The sequence below is a fragment of the Oryctolagus cuniculus genome, chromosome 2 (assembly GCF_964237555.1).
Source record: "Oryctolagus cuniculus chromosome 2, mOryCun1.1, whole genome shotgun sequence".
Classification (NCBI taxonomy): Eukaryota; Metazoa; Chordata; class Mammalia; order Lagomorpha; family Leporidae; genus Oryctolagus; species Oryctolagus cuniculus.
The window spans coordinates 117,068,075-117,093,624 of record NC_091433.1 but is presented as its reverse complement, the minus strand read 5'-3'; the positions used below and the strand labels follow the sequence as shown (position 1 = coordinate 117,093,624).

The window sequence follows — 25,550 nt, the reverse complement described above, 5'->3', positions numbered from 1 at the left end:
CAGGTATCAGAGCCACACATGGGGCAGGGTTACCTCCTTGCAGGACAGTACCTCAGCAGCCCTGATAGGCCCCCTCCTCCTGACATGACCTCCATACCTTTTTTTAAAAAAAGATTTTATTTATTTATTTGAGAGGTAGAGATACAGTGAGAGGTAGAAACAGAAAGAGATCTCCCATCTACTGTTCACTTCCCAAATGGCTGCAATGGCCAGAGCTGAGCAGATCCAGAGCCAGAAGGTTCTTCTGGGTTTCCCACACAGGTACACGGGCCCAAGTGCTTGGGCCATTTTCTGCTTTCCTAGGCCACAGCAGAGAGCTGGATCAGAAGAGCCGCAGCCAGGACTAGAACCGGTGACCATATGGGATGCCTGCACTGCAGGTGGAAGATTAACCTACTGCGCCACAGCAGCAGGCCCTCTTCACAGTCATTTACTCCTGACTCTAACTGTCCCTCTGAGCTCGCACAGAGAAAATGCTCCGATGGCCACATGATCACCCTTGATTATCTGAAATCAGTTATGTCTGGCTTCAGTCTTCTCTCCCTCTAAGATGGCTACAGGAAGTAGATGGATCAAGGCCCCTGGGAAGATACGGGAAGAGTGAACGGGTAGGATGGAGCCATTTTGCTTTTCATCAGCCCAAGTGGCTGCCCCTCCTCCTTTCAGATCCTTCCCAATCAGGGCTGGCGCTGTGGTGCAGTAGGTTAATCCTCCACCTGCAGTGCCGGCATCCCATATGGGTACGGGTTCAAGTCCTGGCTGCTCCACTTCCAATACAACTCTCTGTTATGGCCTGGGAAAGCAGTAGAAGATGGTCCAAGTGCTTGGGCCCCTGCACCCACGTGAGAAACCCAGAAACTCCTGTCTCCTGGCTCTGGATCAGCCCAGCTCTGGCCGTTGCAGCAATTTTGGGAGTAAACCAATGGATGGAAGATCTTTCTCTGTCTCTCCCTGTCAGTAAATTTGCCTCTCAAATAAGTAAATAAAATCTTTAAAAAAAAATCCATCCAAATCAAAGGTCACCACATAACTCTGCAAAGCATGGTTGAAAATAAGCTTATAAGGGCTAGGGCTGTGGCTTAGAGGGTAAAGCCACTGCCTGTAATGCCAGTATCCAATTTGGGTGCCGGTTTAAGTCCCAGCTGCTCCACTTCCAATCCAGCTCTCTACTATGGCCTGGGAAAGCAGTAGAAGATGGCCCAAGTGCTTGGGCCCCTGCACCTCCATGGGAGACCCAGAAGAAGTTCCTGGCTCCTTGCTTTGGAATGGTGTAACTCTGGCCATTGCAGCCATCTGGGGAATGAACCAGCGGATGGAAGACCTCTCTACCTCTGCTTCTTTTTAACTCTGCCTTTCAAATAAATAAATAAATATTTAAAAAACTAAAGACAATATGCTTACAGAAGCAAATGCTAGGACTTCTTCACTAGTCCCTCAAGTCTGGGAACCATCCGGATCCAGCCACCCCTCCCCTATGTCCCCCAGACTCATACCAGTAGCGGTTTGCGTCCATGAACGTCAGCTGAAAGGCCAACAAGCCATACAGATAGGAATGGTTGTTCCACGATGTCTTGTCCAGGAGAAACACATACCAGTACGGCAGCAGGAATAACACACAGCTTATCCGGTAGCACAGGCCCAGCAGCATGCCCAGTGCCCCTGGGATTGTGGGGAGAGGATGAAGAGGTCAAGGGGTCACCACAGGCCCAGCCTCCCCGGGACAGGGTGTGGTGAGGGTTAAGCAAACTCTTGAGGCATTTTATGATCAGGTGACATTGGATGAAAACTAAATGTTATCTGAACACTTTACAAAGAAGAGTTATGGGGCCACGGCTCAGGTGACACAGGTCAGTGGTGTGACTGAACCGCACCAGAAGGGGAGGCGGCACCCAAGACCTCTGTCATTCCCAGCATGCTAGGCCTGCGTTCCTGATGCTCAGTCCCCTCATCTCTGCCACAGTTCCCCTCACCCAGAAACATGATGGTGTAGACCAAATACATCCAGTCAAGGGGCAGCGGGCGCAGGGCGTCCAGCAAGGGGAAGCGGCACACATCCAGCCCATCCAGGTATCTCCGGTCCAGGGAGCTGAGGCCCCGCTCCTGCGGAATGTCCAGCATCATCAAGAGCCCTGAGAAGGCAACAGGAGAGGGACCGCGAAGCCTCAGAAGGAAGCAGAACCAGTGGTACACAGTAGTGCACTGCACTGTTTTTCTAACCTTGGCTCTGCCATTTATTCAACAATTACTGAGTGCCTATTCTGTGCTAAGCACTGTCAACTGTGTGAGCTCAGATGACCCCTGAGGCTCACTGACCCAACTCCCCATTTGTGGAAAGTGAAGTAACACCTTGACAGTAGGGACTCCATTTTGGAGTAACTCAGATTCCATCCTGAGAAAGCACCCCGCTCCCCTCTGGCCTCCCTCCCCCCGCTGTGAGACCCTGGTCTGAAACTATGATCTAAAAGTCAGACAATAGCAGTCCACCACATCACACTTGTCAAAGCATAGAAAACCCCTAGCATGATGGCTCAAGCTTGGAAGCGGATAAGCTGTACCTGGGTTAATGATAAAAATCTAATTTGTCTATGTCCTACATATGATTTAAGCCAATACCTGGATTAATGTCAAGATTATAATTCAGGCCGGCGCCATGGCTCACTAGGCTAATCCTCCGCCTGCGGCATCGGCACCCCAGGTTCTAGTCCCGGTCGGGGCGCCAGATTCTGTCCCGATCTCTCCTCTTCCAGTCCAGCTCTCTGCTGTGGCCCGGGAAGGCAGTGGAGGATGGCCCAGGTCCTTGGGCCCTGCACCCGCCTGGGAGACCAGGAGGAAGCACCTGGCTCCTGGCTTCGGATCGGCGCAGTGCGCCAGCCGTAGCGGCCACTTGGGGGTAACCAACGGAAAAAGGAAGACCTTTCTCTCTCTCTCACTGTCTAACTCTGCCTGTCAAAAAAAAAAAAAAAAAAAAAAAAAAAAGATTATAATTCAAACTGTTAGATTGTAACTGGTATTAAGATTATAATTAATATTAGTTTCACATAGGTTTTAGGTTAGCTTGACCCGGGTACCCATGTATCCACTCCCAATTTTGTGTTTTTTGCCTTTATAAAAACTCAAGAGTTCTTTAGGGCATGAGCCCACTTTCAGTGGGCTGCAATAAAGGACCATCAAATTTTATCAGTGTATGGTGCTCCTCTGTTTGCCCTCACTCAGGTACAACAAAAGGAAGGTCATAAAACTTCACCAGGTTGTAGGAAGGATTAAAGGAGAAAAACATTCAAAATGTTTCACTTTTATAAAGATCCACCCTAGAGGGCTGCACAAGTGCTCTGAGGTCAGTCTCAACCTTTTTTTTTTTTTTTTCCTTCTTCTTAGCACCCCTAGAAAATAGTGGGATTTGGGCCACACAGCTGGGATGAACCTTAGGGGCTACTGGGATCAGGGAGAGCGCTTGGGTAAGGCAGGGTTTCTCAACCTCAGGATCAGTCCTATGTGGGGCTGGTTAATCATCTGCCATGACATCTAGAAGTGTGCTGGCTTCTACACAGACGCCAGCAGTCACCTCCTCCCCCCACCAGAGAGGGACTGCCCCGCAGGTAAGAGCTATTCGGCTAAGGAGGGAAAAAAATTCGTATTTTGGCACACCTGTGACCTGAGTCAGGAAGGTCTGGATCAGGGAGCCCCAGCGAAAATGTTTGCGCCTTGTTATCCACGCTCGGTTTCACTGAAGTCCTTAACACACTTCAGACCACAAGCAAATGGGACCCTGTTCCTCTGCTTCTGAGTTTTGTAAGGGCTCAGATCAAAGTATTTCTGGCCACTAAGCCCCAAGTGCAGGAGATAAGGGAGGATTTGATGCTAACCTTGACAAACACCTCTTCCACTAAGGAACCCCGAAATGGGTGACTGTCATTTTCCCACCCCCAACTAAACGACCCGCACCCGGAAAATCGACTCACCAAAGAGAAAACGAAAGACAGCCAAGCTTGCGGGGTCTGTTGGTCGATTAAGCAGGGTAACCAGCCTCTGCCAGCTGGATAAATCCGTCCACTCGAAACCCAAGAGTTTCTTCATTCGGCTGTCCTGCCTGGGCCCTGAAGTCTGGCCAGCCTTGTCTTTCTGTACTTTATCTGCAACCAGTAAGGGGGACAAATCACCACCTCAATAGCCTCAGCGCTTCTGCCCACCTGGCTTCTCCCACTCATCTCTGACTGCTGCAAACATCCCTACGTGTAGTGCAGCCCCTCCTGCAGGCTCCGCCAACGTCCCAGAACCCCTCGGGCCACAGCCTCCTCGCTGCAACGTGCGCCCATTGGCATCATCACCTGAAGCTGCAGACCGCGATCGCTCAACACGCCCCTTCCCCACCAAAACCCCCCGTCCCCAGGTCCCACGGGGCGTCCTCCCGCCCCTTCCCCTCTGGGACAAGTGCCCTTCTCCCTCCGACGCAAGGCTAGGCCCAAGGCCGACCTGAGCCCGGCGGGGGCCGAGCGGACCGGACACGAACAGCCATGGCTCCACTGAAGCAGGCGGGCCACAGCAGCAGCACACAAGCAGGAGGTGCTGCGAAAGTTCGCTCCCATAGGCTCTACCCTCACCCCCGACACGTAAACACCAGCGTGGCCGGCCGGAAAGCGCTGACACTGTCGTGAAAGGCCCCGACGGGCGGGGCGTCAGGGGGCGGAGCGAGGAGCCTGGGGCGGGGCCTAAGTAGAAGGATGGTGTGACGCTGTGGCCGGTAGACCTGCTAGGGCCCATGCACAGCCTGTGTCACTTCCTAAGGCCTACCTGAGGCCTTGCTGGTCTTTCAGCCCTAAGGAAACTTTAGCTCCTCGGTTTCCTTGGATCCTTTCCCAACCCCTTTAGGCCTCACAGTGCTCCCTGGCGTGAGCAGTCAGGCACAAAGAAAGGTTGACCATAGATAGAGTTGAGGACTCAGGTGAAAGCAAGAATCCTTTTAGTCATGGCCTCATCCTGTGGGTGCGGAGAACCCGAGAAATAAGGAGCAGTAAAACAAGGGCAGTGAATAGTGTGGTGCCTGGGCCCCGGGTGCTTAGGAGTCCTGGACAGAATTCTAGGACTTCTCTCCACTGGGATTAGCCAGAAAAAGGAGAGGAAAGCATCCCAGGGCAGCGGTTCTCAACTTCTTTGGTCTCAAGGTTCTTAAAAGTGTAAACACTGTTATAAATTATAGAGGGCCTAAACAGCTTTGTTGGTGGTTATATGTTCTGATATTTACCATATTAGAAGCTTTTAAGTGGAGAGACTTTAAAAGATGGATTGACTTGAGGCTGGCATTGTGGCATGGTGGCTAAAGCCCCTGCCTGCGATCCACACAGGTTCGAGTCCTGGCTGCTCCACTTCCAGGCTAGCTCCCTACTAAGGCCTGGGAGAAGTAGGAGAGGATAGCCCAAGATCCCGGGCCTCCACACTCACATGGAAGACCCAGATGAAGCTCCTGGCTTATTGAGGTCATCTGTAGAGTGAACCAGTGAATGAAAGATTCTCTTTCTGTAACTTTCAAATAAATAAATAGTTTTTTAAAAATTGGATTGACTCATTTAATGTATAGTAAACCCATTACATGTTTATATAACATTTTATGAGATACAAGTATTTTTCACAAGAATAGGTTCGTTTTATATACAAATCTCTTTAACATCTGGCTTTGTTGAAGATAGTTGGAGTCTCATTTTTGCTTCTGCATTGTATCTGTTGTGAAATGTTGATTGAAGAGTATGAAGGAAATACGGCCTCACAGATATTTAGTTGGAAAGGGAAAAGCATTTTAATAGCCTTTTGGATATTCTTGATACCATATCTAAACTTACAAGCATTTTTAAAAAGATTATTTATTTAAAAGGCAGAGTTTCAAGAGGCAGAGGCAGAGAGAGAGTCTTCTACCCACTGGTTCACTCCCCAGATGGCCACAATGGTGCGCGTTGAGCCGATCCAAAGCCAGGAGCCAAGAGCTTCTTCCGGGTCTTCCCACACGGGTGCAGGGACCCAAGGACTTGGGCCATCTTCTACTGCTTTCCCAGGCCATAGCAGAGAGCTGGATCAGAAGAGGAGCTGCCGGAATAGAGCTGGTACCCATATGGGATGCCAGTACTGCAGACAGTGGCTTTACCAGCTACACCAAGCACCAGCCCTACTTACAAGCTTTAAAATTTTTTTTTATTATTATTTGAAAGATAGGGCAACAGAGAGAGAAGGAGAGACAGAGCTAGAGGGAGATCTTCCCTCTACTGGTTTACTCTCCACACGGCCCCATTAGCCTGCTGTGGGCCAGGCCAAAGCCAGAGGCCAGGAACCACACACGGGTCTCCCACTTGGGTGGCAGGGGCTAAAGTACTTAATGCATTCCCAGGTGCATTTGCAGGAAGCTGAATTGGAAGCAGAGCAGTCAGGACACACACCTGCATTCCAGTATGAGCTGCCAGGTACCGCAGGTGTTACTTTAATCCACGGTACCACGGAGCCAGTCCCACAAGAGTAGCTTTTTTTTTTTTTTTTTTTTTTTTTGACAGGCAGAGTGGACAGTGAGAGAGAGAGACAGAGAGAAAGGGCTTCCTTTGCCGTTGGTTCACCCTCCAATGGCCGCCGCGGCCAGCGCACCGCGCTGACCCGATGGCAGGAGCCAGGTACTTCTCCTGGTCTCCCATGGGGTGCAGGGCCCAAGCACCTGGGCCATCCTCCACTGCACTCCCTGGCCACAGCAGAGAGCTGGCCTGGAGGAGGGGCAACCGGGACAGAATCCGGCACCCCGACCGGGACTAGAACCCGGTGTGCTGGCGCCACAAGGCAGAGGATTAGCCTATTGAGCCGCGGCGCCGGCCAAAAGTAGCTTTTTAAACATTAATTGAAATGTGGAATCTGAAACCTTATCTATAAATTTGTCTCTATTACATACTAAGTAATTGGTATGTTTTGCATCTTTTATTCATGCATGATTTTTGTTTTTACTAAGATTTATTTATTAGAGCCTTCCCTCCATGGAGCTGCTGAGGTCACACACGTGAGGCCTACTCATTGCCATCAACATGCTATACCTCCTCCTACCTGCTGGCTGCCCTTGGGAGCAATGCCTGGCCCAGTGCCAAGGATGTCAAGAAGACCCTGGGCAGTGTGGGCACCGAGGTGGACGATGACCGGCTGAACAAAGTCGTCAGTGAGCTGAACAGAAACAGCACTGGAGATGTCATTGCCCAGGGTTTTGCATGCTTGCCAGGGTGCCTGCCAATGGGGCTATGGCTCTCTGCAGCCCCTGACTCGCGGCTCCTGCTGCTGGCTCTACCCCAGCTGCAGCAGAGAAGAAAGACAAGAAGGAGGTGTCTGATGAGTCAGACGATGACATGGGACTTGGCCTATTTGATTCAATTCCTGCCCCTTGCCAATAATGCCATTTTATGTTTACAAAGAGAGAAAGAGAGTGCTCTTCCATTCACTGGTTTACTCCCCAAATGGCCACAACAGCCAAGAGCTAGGAGCTCCATGTGGGTCTCTCACATGAGTGGTAGGAACCCAAGTACCAGAGCCATCATTTTCTGCCTTCCCAGATGCATTACCAGGAAGCAGAGCAGACAGAACTCCAAGCAGCGCTCTGATATGGGATGCTGGTGTTGTAAGTGGTGGCTTAACCCAGTATGTCACAACTTCTGGCTCCTATCTTTTTCCTTTTAGAAATGTGGGGTTTTTTTTCTTCTTTGGTTTTTAAAGATTTATTTATATATTTGAAAGGCAGAATTACAGAGAGGCAGAAGAAGAGTAGAGAGAGAGAGAGATCTTCATCCACTGGTTCATTCTCCAGAGGGCCTCACTGGCCAGAGCTGGACCCATCCTAAGCCAGGAGTCAGGAGCTTCTTCCAGGTCTCCCACGTGGGTGCAAAGGCCCAAGCACTTGGCCATCCTCTGGTGCTTTCCCAAGTACATTAGCAGGGAGCTGGATTGGAAGTAGAGCAGCCAGGACTTGAACCTGTGCCCATATGGAACACTGGTGCTGCAGGTGGCAGCTTTACCCACTACACCACAGTGCCGGCCCCTAGAAACATGCTCTTAACATATGATCAGGGGCTGGTGCCCTGGTGTAGCAGGTAAAGCAGAGCGGACCTCCCATATGGGTGCCGTCTCAAGTCCTGGCTGCTTTACTACTACTATTACTACTTCTACTACTTCTTCTTCTTCTTCTTCTTCTTCTACTACTTCTTTTTTTTTTTTTTTTTTTTTTTGACAGTGTGAGAGAGACAGAGAGAAGGGTCTTCCTTTTTCCATTGGTCCACCCCGCAGTGGCCGCTGTGGCCTGCGTGCTGCAGGTGGCGCACCGCGCTGATCCGAAGCTAGGAGCCAGGTGCTTCTCCTGGTTTCCCATCGGGTGCAGGGCCCAAAGACTTGGGCCATCCTCCACTGTACTCCCGGGTCACAGCAGAGAGCTAGACTGGAAGAGGAACAACCAGGACAAAATCTGGAACCCCGACTGGGACTAGAACCCAGGGTGCCAGCACCGCAGGCAGAGGATTAGCCTAGTGAGCTGCAGCACTGGCCCTGGCTGCTTTACTTCTGATCCAGCTCTCTGCTATGGCCTGGGAAAGCAGTAGAAGATGGCCCAAGTCCTTGGGCCCCTGCCCCCACGTGGGAGACCCAGAAGAAGCTCCTGGTTCCTGCCTTTGGATCACTGAAGCTCTGGCTGTTGTGGCCAACTGGGGAGTGAACCAGTGGATGGAGGACCTCTCTCTCTCTCTGCCTCTCCTCTCTGTGTAACTCTGACTTTCAAATAAATAAATAAATCTTTAAAAAATTATTAAAAAACATATGATCAAACAATCATACTTCTTGGAATTTATTTATAAATAAATATTTAAAAAATAAATAAGGGAACAGCACTGCACCCATGTGGGAGTCCCCGAGGAAGCTCCTGGCTCCTGGCTTCCTCTTGGCCCAGCCTTGGCCATTGTAACCATTTGGGGAGTGAACCAGTGGATGGAAGATCTCTCTTTGTCTCTCCCTCTCTCTGTCTATAACTCTGCCCCTCAAATAGAGAAATAAATCTTTAAATAAAATAAGAAGAAATGAGGCCGGCACTGCAGTTCACTAGGCTAATCCTCCGCCTTGCGGCGCCGGCACACAGGGTTCTAGTCCCGGTTGGGGCGCCGGATTCTGTCCCGGTTGCCCCTCTTCCAGGCCAGCTCTCCGCTGTGGCCAGGGAGGGCAGTGGAGGATGGCCCAAGTACTTGGGCCCTGCACCCCATGGGAGACCAGGAGAAGTACCTGGCTCCTGCCATTGGATCAGCGCAGTGCGCCGGCCGCAGCGGCCATTGGAGGGTGAACCAACGGCAAAAGGAAGACCTTTCTCTGTCTCTCTCTCTCACTGTCCACTCTGCCTGTCAAAAAAAAAAAAAAAAAAAGAAAGAAATGTTAATTCAGTTTAATTGCACAAGAGCTTTTCCTGGAAACTATGAGAGTCATCCCATGCGGAAGTACTATATACTATATACATATTTCCCATTTCTTCACACAAAACGTGAAAAAGATGTGTACTTAGGGTCAAGTTTTGATAAAATTAATAATTTTAGACTTTTATTGCATCATCAAAGATATTCTTAATTGAAAATGGTATTTTTTAAAATTCCAAGTACATAGCATCGAGGAATACAATGACTGCTACTGCCATTTGGTGCCCATCTTGATTCATGGTGAGTTGCCAGCAGTTTTTTTTTTTTTCTTAAGATTTGTTTATTTGAAAGGTAGAGTGACAGACAGAGGGAGAGACAGGGAGAGAGAGATCTGCCATCAGCTCATTCACTCCCCAAATGGCCACAATAGCCTTGATGGGGCTGTGCCAGGCCAAAGCCAGGAGCTCAGAACTCCATCTGCGTTTCTCACGTGGGTGGCAGAGCCCCAAGTATTTGGGCCATTTACTTTTAAAAATACATTTTATTTATTTATTTGAGAGGTAGAGTCACAGACACAGAGAGGGAGAGACAGAGAGAAAGGTCTTCCATCACTGGTTCACTCCCCAGATGGTTGTAAAAGCCAGAACTGGGCTGGACTGGAGCTGAGCCAATCTGAAGCCAGGAGCCAGGAACTTCTTCAGGGTCTCCCACACAAGTGTAGGGGCCCAAGAACTTGGGCCATCTTACACTGCTTTCCCAGACCATAAGCAGAGAGCTGGGTCAGAAGAGGGAGCTGGATCAGAAGAGGAGCAGCCGGGACTAGAACCGGCGCCCATATGGGACGCCGGCACCACAGGCAGAGTCTTAGCCCACTATGCCACAACACTGGCCCCTGGGCCATCTTATGATGCTTTCCAATGCACATTTAGCAGGGAGCTCCATCAGAAGTAGAGCAGCTGGGGCTTGAACTGGTGCTTATATGGGATGCTAGCATCACAGATGATGCCTTAACCCACTGCTCCACAAAGCTGGTTCCATGAATCTTTTCTAATAAAAATCATCTTTCTGGGGCCAGCACTGTGGTGTAGTGTGGGTAAAGATGCCACCTGCAGCATAGGCATCCCATATGGTCGCTGGTTCAATTCCCAGCTGCTCTACTTCTGATCCAGCTCCCTGCTAATGCACCTGAGAAAGCAGCAGAAGATGGTCCAAGTGCTTGGGCCCCTGCATCCATGTGAGAGACCTGGAGGAAGTTCCTAGCTCCTGGTTCTGGCTTGGCCCTGCCCTGGGTGTTGTGGCTATTTGGGGTGTGAACCAGCAGATGGAAGATTTTCTCTCTCTCTCTCTCTCTCTGTAACTCTGCCTTTCAAGTAAATAAATCTTAAGAAGAATTAGAGTTGTACCATAAAAAGCAGTCAGTCATGTAAAAAAAAATCACCTTCCTAAAAAAAATTGTTTTTACAAAAAATTAAAAAGGGGGTGGGCATTGGCACAGCAGTCAAAGTGCCCACAGCCCATATTGGAAAGCCAAGGTTCAAGTCCTGGCTCTGCTTCTGATCCAGGTTCCTGCTAATGTGCCTCCCAGGTGTCTGCCACCTATGTGGGTGACCTCAGTTGAATTCCAGGCTCCTGGTTTTGGCCTGGCCCAGCTCTGGCTTTTCTGGGCATTTGAAGAGTGAATCAGCAGATAGAAGATACCTCTGTCTCTGTCTCTGTCTCTGTCTCTGTCTCTCTCTCTCTGTACGTGTATGTCTGTATGTGTGCCTCTCTCTGCCTTTCAAAGAAAGAAATTAAATCATTTTTCTGTCTGCATTATGGAAAAAGAACTCATTTTTCAGATCTCTCAACTCAGTATCAGAAACACTCACTGAGGTGCCTACTCAGTGCAGGGGTACATGTTATACACTACAGAGGGTGTCCAAGTGAGGGCACAGCCCTTGCCTGCTGTCAAGGAAAGCAGCTAAAGGTTGGCCAGCGCTGTGGCATGGCAGGTTAAGCCCACCGCCTCCCAGATGGGCACTGGTTTGAGCTCCAGCTGCTCCATTTCTAATCCAGCTCCCTGCTAATGTGCCTGGAAAAGAAGTGGAAAATGGCCCAAGTCCTTGGACCCCTGAACCCACATGGGGGACCTAGATGAAGCTCCTGGCTCCTGGCGTTAATCTGGCCTTCCCCAGCCATTGCAGCCATCTGGGGAGTGAACCATTAAATGGAAGACCTCTCTCTCTCTCTCTCTCTCCTCCCCCCCTTCCTCTCCCTGTCTCTCCCTCTCCCTCTCTGTAACTCTGCCTTTCAAATAAATAAATAAATCTTTAAAAAAAGAAGAAGGCTGGCGCCGCGGCTCACTAGGCTAATCCTCCGCCTTGCAGCGCCGGCACACCGGGTTCTAGTCCCAGTCGGGGCACCGGATTCTGTCCCGGTTGCCCCTCTTCCAGGCCAGCTCTCTGCTGTGGCCCGGGAGTGCAGTGGAGAATGGCCCAAGTGCTTGGGCCCTGCACCCCATGGGAGACCAGGATAAGTACCTGGCTCCTGCTATCGGATCAGCGCAGTGCGCCGGCCGCAGCGGCCATTGGAGGGTGAACCAACGGCAAAGGAAGACCTTTCTCTCTGTCTCTCTCTCTCACTGTCCACTCTGCCTGTCAAAAAAGAAAGGAAGGAAGGAAGGAAGGAAGGAAGGAAGGAAGGAAGGAAGGAAGGAAGGAAGGAAGGAAGGAGAAGAAAAGAACTAAAGGTTAAAAATTTCTCAAGTAGATTCTAGAGATTGTGAGATGCTAAAGGTTAAGCTAAAGAATGTTCCAACAGATTTAGGAAAACAATTGAAGTCAGTCTCCACCGGTCTTCCGCCTCTTGCAGCTGGGAATTTCGTAGTTCATGAACCAGTCAGAAAGGGTTTGCAGTTGAGAATTTCTTGCCCATCGATGTGGAAGTCCCCTATAGAAACTTCAGCATTTGCCTCACAGGACACTGTTCAGTGTCCTGAATGGTAATTCTGTGTCCTTTGACCTCCAAGTCATTCTTTTTCTTTCTTTTTTTCCTAAGTTAGCCTTGACTTCATAGAACTTAGGCTCAGGGCCGGCGCTGTGGTGTAGTGAGTAAAGCCGCCGCCTGTCGCTCCCCATCTTCGTGGAGGAACGACACAGGACCCTGCGCTGTTCTTTTGTCTGCTCGGCCCTCCCCAGGTTTGCTGCTGGTTCTTCCCGGGTTGGCTACCATCCCTTCCACCTCCGTGGAAGGGCGGTTCCCCCTAGCCACTTTCCCCACTTCCGCGGGGGAGCGGCACACTGCCGGCTGGCTCTCTTGGGGGCTGCACAGGTGTTCCTTCAGATAGATGTTCCCCTTAGATGTTCCTGGTGCATGTTGTCTCTCTCCTCCTTTATAGTCCTCTTCCACCAATCCCAACTCTGCTACCCACATGCCGAGTACGCTGCTCTCCTCCAATCAGGAGCAGGTCCTGCTGTTTATTGGTTGAACTGGAGGCAGCTGTGTAGAAGCTGCTTCTCCCTTCTCAGTGCCATATTGTGGGAGAGCAGATGCATAGAATAAGTCTTAATTCCAGTAACTTAGTCTAGTCCGAGTTGCTCCCAGTTGCTCCCCACAGATCCCCCTTTCTTTTTATTTTTGGCGTTGATATGCGCCTGTCTTCGGTGCCCCGCGGCACACACTCTGCTCTGCTTGCTAGAGTTGCCCACAGGTGCTTACAAGCCCTATCAATCAGGCAAACCGAATCCGGGTCCTCTCTTCGCCATGTTGTGAGGAGGTTTTTAGGCGCTGATGCGTGCCTGTGTTCGGTGCCCTGCAGCGCATGCTCTGCTCTGCTAGAACTGCCTGCAGGTGCTTACAAGCCCTAACAATCAGGCAAACCGAATCCAAGCCCTCTCATTGCCGTATTGTGGGGAGACTTATTGGTGTTGATTCGTGCCTATCTTCGGTGACCTGCAGCTCATACTCTGGTCGAGCTGCCTGCTGGTGCTTATCGCCTTACTAATCAGGCAGACCGAATCCAAGCCTTCTCATTACAGTATTGTGGGAAGACTTATTGATGTTAATTCGTGCCTGTCTTCGGTGACCTGCGGCGCATAAGCTGCTAGCCGCCCGCAGGTGCTCACCACCTCCCTAATCAGGCAGACCGAATCCAAGCTCTCTCATTGCCATGTTGAGGGGAGGCCTTATTTTTCTCTATTTCTCTTTCTCTGGGCATTCCTGTCTCTCCCATTTTACTTCTATCTGCCAGCATTCCTATTTCTCTCATTTTACTTCTAAATGTCTGTTTCTCTTATCCCCTCGGCTTCCCGGCGCCCACCCCGAGGCTGCTTCTCGGCGGCTTCCCGGCTCTGAGCCGCTTCAGCCTGCGCTTCTCTCATCTGCGCGGCTTCCCGGCTTCGCGCGCGCACTCCGCGGTCTCCGCGCCCCTTCGCGCCCACACCACGGCCTCACACTAGCCCCACGTTCCCTATCTATCCACGCCCCATGCTCTCTCTGCACGCGGCGGCTTCCGCGAATCACACAGCGTAGCTCACGTTTCCGCCACCAGCATTCAGTCCAAGTTCCCCGGACTAACCCGGCGAATTCCAACCTGGCGGCCCACGTCTCTGCCTCTGGTTCCAGATTTTCGCCTTTTGCTCCCCGGGCTGACTTGAAGAATTCCAAGCTGGCTTACGTCTCCGCCTCGGCCTGCCCTCGCGGCTTCAATTTCCCTAACATTTTTCTCTACCCGGTATGTTTCCCTAACTTTTCTTCCAACAACAATATTCCCCTCTCATTTCTCCCGGCTTCTCCCCACAGTCCGCATCCGAGTCCAAGCCTCCTCCAGGTTTCACTTTTGCTTTCAATCTCCTAGCTTCCCCGCCATAGTCCGCATCCGAGTCTATGAAAGCTTTCACTTTCAATCCTAACTTCTTTCCCACAGTCCATATCCGAGTCTATGCCTAGGCTTTCAATAGCTTCTTCCGGCACCTTTTCCATCCGGCTTTTCCCTAGGCTCTTTGCTAGTCTCTCTCTCTCTGGTATTTTCCCACTTCTTCCCGTTTCTTCCCTCCTAGGTTTGCTATCCGAGTCACAGCACCATTATGTCGCTCCCCCTCTTTGCGGAGGAACAACACTAAACCCTGCCTAGGCTTCATATCCGGGTCACGGCACCATTATGTCGCTCCCCGTCTTCGTGGAGGAACGACACAGGACCCTGCGCTGTTCTTTTGTCTGCTCGGCCCTCCCCAGGTTTGCTGCTGGTTCTTCCCGGGTTGGCTACCGTCCCTTCCACCTCCGTGGAAGGGCGGTTCCCCCTAGCCACTTTCCCCACTTCCGCGGGGGAGCGGCACACCGCCGGCCGGCTCTCTTGGGGGCTGCACAGGTGTTCCTTCAGATAGATGTTCCCCTTAGATGTTCCTGGTGCATGTTGTCTCTCTCCTCCTTTATAGTCCTCTTCCACCAATCCCAACTCTGCTACCCACATGCCGAGTACGCTGCTCTCCTCCAATCAGGAGCAGGTCCTGCTGTTTATTGGTTGAACCTGGAGGCAGCTGTGTAGAAGCTGTTTCTCCCTTCTCAGTGCCATATTGTGGGAGAGCAGATGCATAGAATAAGTCTTAATTCCAGTAACTTAGTCTAGTCCGAGTTGCTCCCAGTTGCTCCCCACAGCCGCCCACAGTGCTGGCATCCCATGTGGGTGCCAGTTCAAGTCCTGGCTGCTCTACTTCTGATCCAGCTCCCTGCTATGGCCTAGGAAAGCAGTAGAAGATGGTCCAAGTGCTTGGGCCCCTGCACCCACATAGGATGACTAGAGGAAGCTCCTGGCTCCTGGCTTTAGATCAGTGCAGCACTGGCCATTACTGCCAATTGGGGAGTGAACCAGCAGATGGAAGACCTCTCTCTCTCTCTCTGCCTCTGACTTTCTCTCTGTGTAACTCTTACTTTCAAATAAATAAATTAATTAATTAAAAAAAAACTTAGGCTCTTAAGAGGTGTCAAATGTGTATGCAGTTAATGGCAGAACACATGATAGAGTCTATGAAAGAGAAATCAAATGTGAAAAGGAAAAGGTGAACTTTTTAAAATATTTTATTTACTTATTCGAATAGCGTGTGCACACACACATACACACACACAGAGACAGAGAGAGAGACACACACAGAAAGAGAGAGAATGTCTTCCATCTGCTGGTTCATTCCCCAAATGCCTGCAACAGGCAGGGCTGCACCAGGCCCAAGTCAGGAGCCTGGAACTTATTCTGGGTCTCCCTTGTGGATGGCAGGGACCCAGCTACTTAAGCCTTCATGTGCTGCCTCCCCAGAGGCACACCAGCAGGACACTGGGTCAGAAGCAGAGGAACCAGAGCTCAAACCAGGCACTCTGATTTGGGATGCAGGCACACAATCTGTGTCCTAACCGCTGTGCCAAACGCCTGCCCCAAGTTATCTTCAGTAAGGGAATCTGGAAGGCTTCATAGAGGCTGTGTCTTAAATATCAATACAATTTTCACAAGCAGTGATGAGGGAACTTTTTTTCAAAAAAAATTATTTATTTGAAAGGCAGAGTTGGGGGTGGGGGAAAGAGACATCTTCCAGCCACTGGTTCCCTCCCTGAATGATGTCAATAGCCAGGGCTGGGCTCGGCTAAAGTCAGGAGTGAGGAACTCCATCCTGATCTCCCACATGGGTAGAAGGAACCCAAAGACTTGCGCCATCTTCTGCTGCCTTCCTAGGCACATTAGCAGGGAGCTGGATCAGAAGCAGAGCCGCCAGGACACAAACTGGTGCTCTGATACGGAATCCCAGCGTCACACGTGGCAGCTTAATTTGCTTTGCCGCAGTGCCATCCTGGTGAGGGAAACCTTGACGCAAAGATATAAAAGGGAATGGGAATGGGGGAAGGGTGAGTGATTTAGTGTGACTGCAGGGCTGGCTGGGAGGTGAGTCTCATGACAGATAAGCTTAGAAAAGCAGGTTGAGAACACTCTTGAAATGCCATGCTAAGAAGTTCGGTCTTTAACTTGGAGGCTGGGTGGAGCCTACTCAAATATGTATTTTTGGAAGATAGCAGATAGTCACCAAAGGAATGGACAGGGAAAGAATAGTCAGTTGGAGGAGGTTGGAATTATCCAGAGAGGAGATCACACTGCCATTGACTGTGGGTGATTCTGTGCCTGGCTGGGAGACTGCCTGCCCAGCCCACGCAGGAGGTTAACCTGACTGCTGGCTGGTGGGAGCCCCAGGCACATCCCCCTCCCCTCCCTGTTAAAGGGCCCTGTCACTGCTAATCAGGTAAACAGCTCCCAGGTGGGACCCAGGCCCATAGGGAGGACCTGAGAGGCTACTATAGCCTACGTGAACTTCAAGCTGATTGGAGAAGCTTAGCAGCGCCAATATCAGCTTCATCCTATAGAATTAGTGTTGCCTTGAATTAGCTACGGCCCCTCTGTCTGCCCTTTAAAAGCTTATGCTTGATGGTTTAATAAACAAACACGCTCACTGAAACTTGTCCCCGGTGCTTCTTGTGGAAGAATACCATTGCCCCACCATCCCAGCAGGCGCGCCTTGCAGGCCAATCCTGCAATTGACTATGAAGGAGGGGTGGAATATGAGAGACATGACCAAGAATGAATCAAGACTTGGTGATGGGGGCTAGCATTATGGCGTAGCAGGTAAAGCCACTGCCCGCAACACTGGCATCCCATATGGGCGCCAGTTCGAGTCCCAGCTGCTCCATTTCCAATCCAGCTCCCTGCTAATGAGCCTGAGAAAGCAGTGGAAAAATGGCCCAAGAGTTTGGGCCCTTGAACCCACACGGGAGACCTGGATGAAGCTCCTGGCTCCTGGCTTCAGTGTGGCCCAGCCCTGGCTGTTGTGGCCACTCGGGGAATGAACCAGCAGATGGAAGATTTCTCTCTGTAATTCTACCTTTCAAATAAATAAATAAATAAATATCTTTTTGTGAGACTAATATGCCCTTGCCCACATCAGATGGGCAGGTGTTTGGTTGAGACATTGCTTGTGTCCCGGCTCCACTTCCAATCCAGCTTCCTGCTAATGTGTATCCCAGGAGGCAGCAGATGTCATCATCAAGTACTTGCGTCCCCTGACAAAGCAGAGAGACACGGAGACAGAGACAGCTACAGACAAGAAGCCGCGCCAGAAGTGAAAGGGCCAGAACTGAATCAAGTACTTTGACATGGAATGCAGGCATTCCAGGCAGCAACTTAGCCCCGGTGCAAAAACACCTGGCCCACTTGTGTGATTATGGTGGTCCTCTTTGGACACTCTGGACTCTACCTGCTGATGATTGCTGAGTCTAGGCCACTGGTCAGCTCCCCCGGGGACACCCACCCATGTTAAGGTTGGCAGTGGCAGGCGAGAGCCTAATAACTTCTCAACTATCATAACCCTGATTCCCACTCTGGGGATCCTACTCCATTTCCCTCTCTCTCTCTCTTTCTTTCTTTTTAATTTATTTATTTGATAGGCAGAGTGAGCAAGACAGAAAGAGGGAGAGAGAGAGAGAGAGAGAGAGAGAGAGAGAGAGAGAGAGAGAGAAACATCTTCCATCTGGTTTATTCCCCAAATACTTGCAACAGCAAGCCTGGGCCAGAATAAAGCCAGAAGCCCGGAGCTCCATCTGGATCTCCCATGTGGGTGGCAGGGACTCAAGCACTTGGGCCTTCATGTGCTGCCTCCCAGGCAGTAGCTGGAAGTTGGATGGGAAGTGGAGTAGCCGGGACTCAAACTGGCACTCCGATATGGGATGCAGGTGTCCTGAGCTGTGGTTTAAAAACTGCGCCATAATACTCACCCCCCGAGACATTATTCTAACATGCCATCAACATATGAAATTATGAATGCGATATTTCCATTCTTCTTTTCATACTACGTCTTTGAACTCTGGTGTGTATTTTACATTTACAACACATCTCAGTTCAGACTGGCCACATTTCAAGTACTCAACAGCCCAAGTGGTTAATGGCAACTGGTCTGGATGACACAAGTAGAGACTAAGAATTCCACTCCTCCTCCACCTGGCCTTGTGGCAACCTGAGAAGGGTGAGGCAGCCATGTTTCTTTGCCAAAGCAGGCTGGTACACACTTTGTTTCCCAGGCTATTTGTCCTGGCCACTAAAATTCATGTCTGTATAATCTAATAAACTTACAACCTAATTGGGGACAAAATTGTATTTAAGTTAGAAAAAAGATGTCTCAAGACAAAATGTATTAAAGACTTTTTAAAAGCACTGGTTTGAGTCCCGACTGCTCCACTTTATATCCAGCTTCCTGTTAACGTGTTCGGGTAGGCAGCAGAGGAAGGCCCAAGTACCAGGGCCCCTGCCAGCCACATGGGAGACCTGGATGGAGTGCCTGGCTCCTGGCTTCAGCCTGGCCCAGACCTGGCTGTTGCAGCTATTTGGAGAATGATCCTGCAGATGGAAGATCACTCTTATTCTGTTTCTTGTCCTCTCTTGGTGTTCTGCCTTTCAGATAAATCTCTCTCTCTTTTTAAAAGTATGTGTTGGTGAAGTTGATATTTCCTCTTTGGAACTGCCATTTCTTCTGGGAAGAGGCAAGAATGTTTGTTCCCTTCTGCAGGTCCCTGTTACTGTTCTTGTGTCTTGATAAACACCATCCAGGAAGAGAGGATTTTTTTTCTGGCCTTTCTCTGGCCCAGGGCCAGGTTGGTGGAAAAATCCTTTGCCCTGGGTCGTCCCTGTCTGGTTCATTGGGCTGTCCTCTGACCACTGATAGGGTCAGCAACCTCCCCCAAAACACACACACACTGTCCTCCCAAGGCACATGCAAGGCAATTGGGAAGGGAAGGGGAAGGGCTGGTGGGCCATCATTTCCTGATTACTTATTTTGTTCAAGGCACTGTCAGGCACATTGTGTGAGCTGTCTTTTACTCCTTTGCACCTGCAATACAGAAAGAGGTGAGGAAGTTCACTAGGCAGCATGCAGCCGGTAACCCTGAGCTTTCTGACACCCGAGCCTGGGGTGACAGCATTCCAGACTTTTCCCAGTGTTTGCAGTCCTAAGTACAAGGGCTTCGGCAAGATCTTGTCACCTCTGCACCTGTTTTCACGTGATCTCGGCCCGCAGGGTGCTTAAGACATCCCAGACATAAAAAGGAGTCTGTCCCGCCTCAGGAAACCTAGGAAGGTTGCTTGATCTTTGCTTTGTCGTTTCTGGCAAGTGGCAAGACCTTCGGTGCCCTCCCGGGGAGCCTTGTGGCTTTAAGTTTAAGCCCTGGTTGGGTGGAGACTGGGAGGGCGGGGGCGGGAGCCCGCCTACCTGAGGAAACCTGCGTTAGGTGTGGCGCGAGCGCAGGGATGGAGGTGGGCAGGGGCGGGCTGAAAGTTGGAGCAAGCAGGAAGTGGAGCGAGGGCTGCCCGGGAGGAAGCAGCCTGGGTGAGCTCCGCCGCTGACGGGCCCCAGCGACTCGCAGACATGGTGAGCGATCCGGACGGGGGCTGCTTTCTAAAGGGGGCTGGGGACTGGGGCTTGGCCTTGCCGAGAGGGGAGGGTGCGTGGTGAAGTCAGAGGGCTGGGGCCGGCGCTGTCTGTGGCCTCTCTGACAACTTGGCCGCAAATACTTCTGAGCCGCCTGGGCGGTGTTCCTGTCCCTGCCCCACTACCTCCCTCCCCTGGCCTCCGTGCTGGCCCCGAGCAGGGCCGCGGTGGGGGTTGGGGGGGCGTCCGAATTCCAGGCAAAGAGTTGCTGCCACTTTCTGCCGCCCCCCGCCCCCGCCTCCCCTGGCAGGGACAAACTGGGTGTTGTGACACCGCTGGACAGCAAGCGCCTCTGCTGTTCCCGGCTCAGATTCCAGGCCAGCGGCGGCGGGAGTTCTCCCACCGGGCCTCCCGCTTTCTCCCTATGCAGAAACCCAAAGGATCCCTCTGTACCGCGTCTAAGGAAGCAGCCGGGGGCCTGTAAAAGACCCATAAGTTGGTTCTCTGCGATAATCCAGCTTCGCCCCACACCCTTGGCAAGGTTCTGCCCCCCCCCCCCCCCGAGGGCCAGGCTGGGAGGCCTGTTTTCCCTCCTTGATCAAAAACCTTATCATGAACCCTGCAGGATGAGGCAGGCAGCAGGCGGGCAGCACTTGTCCTCCATTTCCCCCAGCGCCCAGGTGCCTGTTTTCACTTAGTATCTGCACAGGCTCTGCTGAGAGGTGGGGAAAGCAGAAGTGTGTGCTCAGCGGATCATGGCGCCGTGTGAGGGACTTGTTGGCTCTGGGTCATAGCCATGGAACTAGGGTCAGGCTGTCCAGGAAGCCCCGGAGCCGAAGCAATCCTCCAGCAGCTGTCCGGGAGCCGGAGCAGGCTTGGGCCAGGTGGGGCGTCCTGCTGGCTGGCACTGACAGGTTTAATGAAGACTCAGGGGGGTCCAGGAAGCAAGGGAGGGCTCTAGGACTTGGTAAATCGCGGGGGGTCTGCGCTGGAGGGGGACATTGTGAGATGCCAGCTCTGCAGTGCCTGCGACCCCATGAGGAGGAGGAAGCAGCCGAGAGGGAGTTAGCCATGCTGCTTTCTTCCTTGCCAGGAGCCCTGGGAACCCGAAAGTTTGAGTGATGGTGTCCAGCATCAGATCTCACCTGCTGGGGCTTACAGATGCATTAAAGCAGGAAAAGATAGTTTGTAAACAATGCAAGCATTGTAAAGGCTGACGTCCACCTGAGGCCTTCCACTGCCCTGGCCTCTGTGGCTGGGTCTCCCTCTGGTCCTCTGTCACTTGGCCTAATTAGCCCCTGTGCTGTGCGCAGGAGGCGGCCAGCGGAGGCGGAGATGACCGAGTGCGGAACCTGCAGAGTGAGGTGGAGGGAGTCAAGAATATAATGACCCAGAATGTGGAGCGGATCCTGGCACGAGGAGAAAACCTGGACCAGCTGCGCAACAAGACAGAGGACCTGGAAGCCACTGTGAGACGGGAAGACCCTGGGACCAAGGGAGGGCATGGTGAACGGGAGGGGCGAGGCTCTGCTGTTTCTGTTGCCTTTGCATCTATTTCAGGAATTGGCATGAGCTGGGTCCCCATTTCCTATTCTGCTCTGCTCCATTGATTGGTATGGGACCAAGGAATGAGTCTGATGACTGGGGTTGGGGTGGGGTGACCCACAGAGACATTTTCTGAGGCACACAGGTGGCTCAGTCAGCCCGCTCATTTTACTGTGTAGTGGTAAAAGCTGCTGCCTACAGTGCCAGCATCCCATGTGGGCACTGGTTTGTGTCCCGTCTACTCTTAGCTCTCTGCTATGGCCTGGGAAAGCAGTAGAAGATGGCTCAAGTCTTTGGGTCCCTGCACCCACTTGGGAGACCCAGAAGAAGCTCCAGGCTCTTGGCTTCTGATGAGCCCAACTCCAGATGTTGCAGCAATTTGGGAAATGAACCAATGGATAGAAGACCTCTCTGTCTCTGTCTCTCTCTCTACCTCTGCTTCTCTGTGACTCTGCCTTTCAAATAAATCAATCAATCTTTTAAAAAAATACATTTACAGAGGCCGGCGCTGTGGCATAGCCGGTAAAGCTGCCACCTGTAGTCCTGGCATCCCATATGGGCGCTGATTTGAGTCCCGGCTGCTCCACTTCTGATCCAGCTCTCTGCTGTGGCAGAGCATAGAAGACTGGCCCAAATCCTGCACCCATGTGGGAGACCCAGAAGAAGCTCCTGGCTTCAGCCCAGCCCCGGCCATTGAGGCCACTTGGGGAGTGAACCAATGGATGGAAGACTTCTCTCTCTGCCTCTCTGTAACTCTGCCTTTCAAATAAATAATAAAATAAATCTTAAAAACAAACAAACAAAAAGATTTACAGAGAGAGGGAACCGTCCGCTGGTTCACTTCCCGAATAGCAACAGTCATGGCTTGGCCAGACTGAAACCAGAGCCTGGAACTCCATCCAGGTCTCCTATGTGGGTGCAAGGGCCCCAAAACTTGGGCCATTATCTGCTGCTTTCCCAGGCACATTAGCAAGGAGCTGTAGCAGAAGTGGAGCGTATGAGATGCCTGTGTTGCAGGCAGCAACTTAACCCACTGCACCACAATGCTGGCCCTAGCCCCTGCATTCTTAAATTTCTCTCCTATGAAACATTCTCCCTTTGAAGGCTGACCTTGACAATCATTTGGATCTGATCCTCCCCCCCGATCCCCAGAGAGCAAATATTGATTCTGGGAAAACCTCCCTGGGCCTCTGGCCTTCTCCAGGAGTTATGAGGCAGGCGGTGGAAAATTGCGAGAGTCTTGCTGAGTCAACTTTAAAAAGATGCTGGGAAGAGCAGTGCGCTCCTCCTGTCCTGAGGTCCCTGCCAGCTGAAGGTTAGAATAATATCTCCCACACATCTTGCTGGGCCTTGTTCTCTCTCCCTAGCCGGGGACCAAGGCCAGCTACTCAAGGAGGGAATTTGTGTCCAGCTAAGAGAGACTGGCTCTGGCTTTCTGAGGCCCGAGTGTGAACTTGAGTAGTGCCTGAGAAAATTTAGTGGGACAAGGAGTCACAGAGCCAGGGCATGTGCCCCGCCCCTGGAGCCTGCACCCCTTGGCCCCAGGGTCTGCCTTCCCAAGAGCAGGTTGTGCTGCCAGTGTGGACTCCCTGGATGTGTGCGTGTGTACCAGATCACTCAAGGGCAGGGGTTCGGCCTGGCAGCTAAGATGCTGGTGAAGACACCCGTGTCCCATGTCAATCTCCAGCTCCAGCTCCCAGTTCCATCTTCCTGCTAATACAGACATCAGGCGATGGTTCAAGTAGGTGGGTCCCTGCCACCCACGTGGGAGACATCGACTAAATTACTGGCTTCTAGCTTTGGGCCTAGCCCAGACCATTGCAGACATTTAGGGAGTGAACCCGCAGATAGGAGCTCTGTCTGTCTCTCTGCCTTTCAAATAATAAAAAAAAATTTTTTTTAAAAAAGACCCCTCAATGTGCATGACAGTGCAAGGACAAGAGAAGGGGGCACCTGTCCCCCATCATGTCCAGGTGGAGAACTCCCAGGAGTTCAGAATTCCAAATTTGAATCTGTTCCGCCAGACTGAAGATATATGTGTCAACAGGGCAGGATGGGTGATCTTTTAGTTGACAGTTAGTTAACATGATTGAGATGTTGACGGGCGGCAAGTGAGTACTGTGGCTCCAGTGAGCGGGGTGGCGGTCACTCACTGCATCTCATCCCCCGGCAGTCGGAGCACTTCAAGACCACGTCGCAGAAGGTGGCTCGCAAGTTCTGGTGGAAGAACATGAAGATGATTATCATCATCTGCGTGATCGTGTTCATCTTCATCCTCATCGTCGTGCTCCTGTCCACTGGTGTCATCCCCACTTAAGGGGCCCGCCCCACCCCGCCCTCCCCTCTTCAGGGGCAACCCTCCAGAATGGATGCCAAGAGGGGCCCTTGCTCCTCTCTCTCCTCCTCCCCGGGAATGCTGCTTGGATTTCCCCGGGGCCCCTCTGGTGCAGGATGCACCCCCCCCCCCAGCACCTTGGTCTCCCAGTAGGAGACAGCTGGACTGTGGCTGCCTTCCACGGTCCTTAGAGCAAGTTGGAGAGACCCAGAGGGCTCAGCTGGGACGCTGTTGGTGGCCGGGGGGCAATAAAGACCTTCCCGAGTCCCCGTGTGTATGAGGCCCTTTGTCCCCAACTGCCCTTCCAGTCTGCTCCACCTGAGGACCCCTGTGCCTGAGCTATTCCCACGACAGGCCCGGGGAGGTGGACTAGGGGGCTTTCTTTATTCCTCCCTATTCCATTTGTTGTCAGGAATCTCGAGAGGGGGTCTTTTCTGGGGGTCTTTTCACCTAGAAAATCCAAAACCTTCCCAGCATTTTAGGGTGATATGCAGGATTCTTACGTGTGCCCCAGGGGTACTGCCAACGTCCTTTTATTCCTCCACTTTTGCAAATGCTAGCTGAAACCTGAAGCCTCCCTGGAAGGGGTGCTTAGGATGTGGCGCGGGGGTGGGGGGGCCCCTGCCTCTGCCACCGTCCCCACCTCTCTTCTGCAGCAGCCCCCCCCGACCCCGTAGCCTAGACCCGAACGCCAGAGGAACTGGACTGCTTTTCTTTTCTGGTGCTCCTGAGTGTTGTGTGTGGTCAGCCCCTGCCCATCTGGGTCTCTGCTGTCCTGAGGGGGCGAGTGTCTCTCCCCCGCGTCCCATGGCTGGGCACAGTCATTGTCACAGGACAGGGCCCGTGGCCCTCCTTCCCTCCACACACAATGAGCCTCTCTGTCTTCAGGCCCCGCTCCTCCCCACCGGGTCCCACCATCATTGCTGCTCTTCCGGGCACCCGGTCTGCCTTGTTGGGTGGGGAGGGTTCTAGCCCTTTCTGTCTCTGTGGCCTCCATAGGTTTCCCAGAATTGCAGACAACCTGATGTTGGGAGCAAGTGGGGGGAGGGGCAGGCTCGGGAGACAGGGTCTGAGACCAGCTCAGAAGTCTGGGCCTGGAACCCTGCTCTGTGATCTGAGGAGGGCCAGTGCAAGTACAGGGGAGACCTGAGGCAGGCCGGGCCATGGCAATGTCCATCCTCGCTCTCTATAGCTCACTCCTAGGCCTAAGTGTCCAGAGAGCTGAGGTGAAGACTCTTAGAGACCGAGGCTTTCCCGGGTAAGGGTGGGGTCTGAGCTCCCAGCTCCAGGCCCGGAAGCTCTCAGCCCCTCTGTCAGAGGAGGTCTCATCTGAGACACTGGAGTGGAGAAGTGCTGGTGACTTCTGTGTAGCAGGGAGAGGACGGGAGGGGGTAGGAAGACCCCGCTGAGGGAGGCTCTGGAGTGGCAGCAGCGAGCAGCCTTCGCCATCCTTGGATGGAGGAGCAGGTTCCTGTCCGGGCAGGGCTGCACGTGCTGCGGTGCCAAGGACGGGGACACAGGAACGTGAGCGGCTTCCCCCTGAGGGTCTGCTTTCTTCTTAAGTTGAGGTGAGATTCACAGGACTTAGAGTATAACATTTCAACACGTACAATTCAGAGACAGGTATTGTATTCAGAATGTCGTGCAGTGGTTAAAACGCTGCTTGGCTAAGTACTTGGGTCCCTGCCCCTGCGTGGGAGACCTAGAAGCTCCTGGTTCCTGATAGGCCCAGCTCCTTCTGTTGCAGCCATTTGAGGAGTAAACCAGCAGATGGAAGACCCTTCCCCACCCCCACCTCTGTTAACTCTGCCTTTCAAATAAATAAATGAATCTTTAAAAAAAAAATGTTATTTGGGA

The 25,550-nt window shown here is 52.0% G+C and overlaps 2 protein-coding genes and 1 pseudogene across 3 annotated transcripts in view; 2 read left to right on the top strand and 1 right to left on the bottom strand.

Annotated features, from left to right (window-relative positions):
* The window catches only part of GGCX (gamma-glutamyl carboxylase), a 36,142-nt gene extending 31,455 nt beyond the window's left edge, over positions 1-4,687 (bottom strand). Inside the window, exons 1-4 of one of the 2 annotated variants that reach the window (XM_002709673.5) lie at positions 4,471-4,687; positions 3,960-4,130; positions 1,971-2,129; positions 1,494-1,659 (exon numbers count right to left, since the gene is read on the bottom strand). In XM_002709673.5, the coding sequence (XP_002709719.2) occupies positions 1,494-1,659; positions 1,971-2,129; positions 3,960-4,130; positions 4,471-4,513 (539 nt within the window). In that variant the 5' untranslated portion in view covers positions 4,514-4,687. Of the gene's footprint in view, positions 1-1,493; positions 1,660-1,970; positions 2,944-3,959; positions 4,131-4,470 lie in introns of those variants that run through there. The other variant, XM_070068844.1, reaches the window with a different exon arrangement.
* Positions 4,688-6,431: 1,744 nt separating this feature from the next.
* LOC100339210 (large ribosomal subunit protein P2 pseudogene) lies at positions 6,432-7,400 on the top strand (annotated as a pseudogene).
* Positions 7,401-19,375: 11,975 nt separating this feature from the next.
* Positions 19,376-23,960, top strand: VAMP8 (vesicle associated membrane protein 8). The gene is made up of 3 exons (XM_008254170.4): positions 19,376-19,813; positions 21,127-21,282; positions 23,532-23,960. Exons 1-3 carry the CDS (start codon positions 19,811-19,813, stop codon positions 23,673-23,675), a joined length of 303 nt encoding a protein of 100 aa, XP_008252392.1. The 5' UTR covers positions 19,376-19,810; the 3' UTR covers positions 23,676-23,960.
* The last annotated feature ends 1,590 nt before the right edge of the window (positions 23,961-25,550 follow it).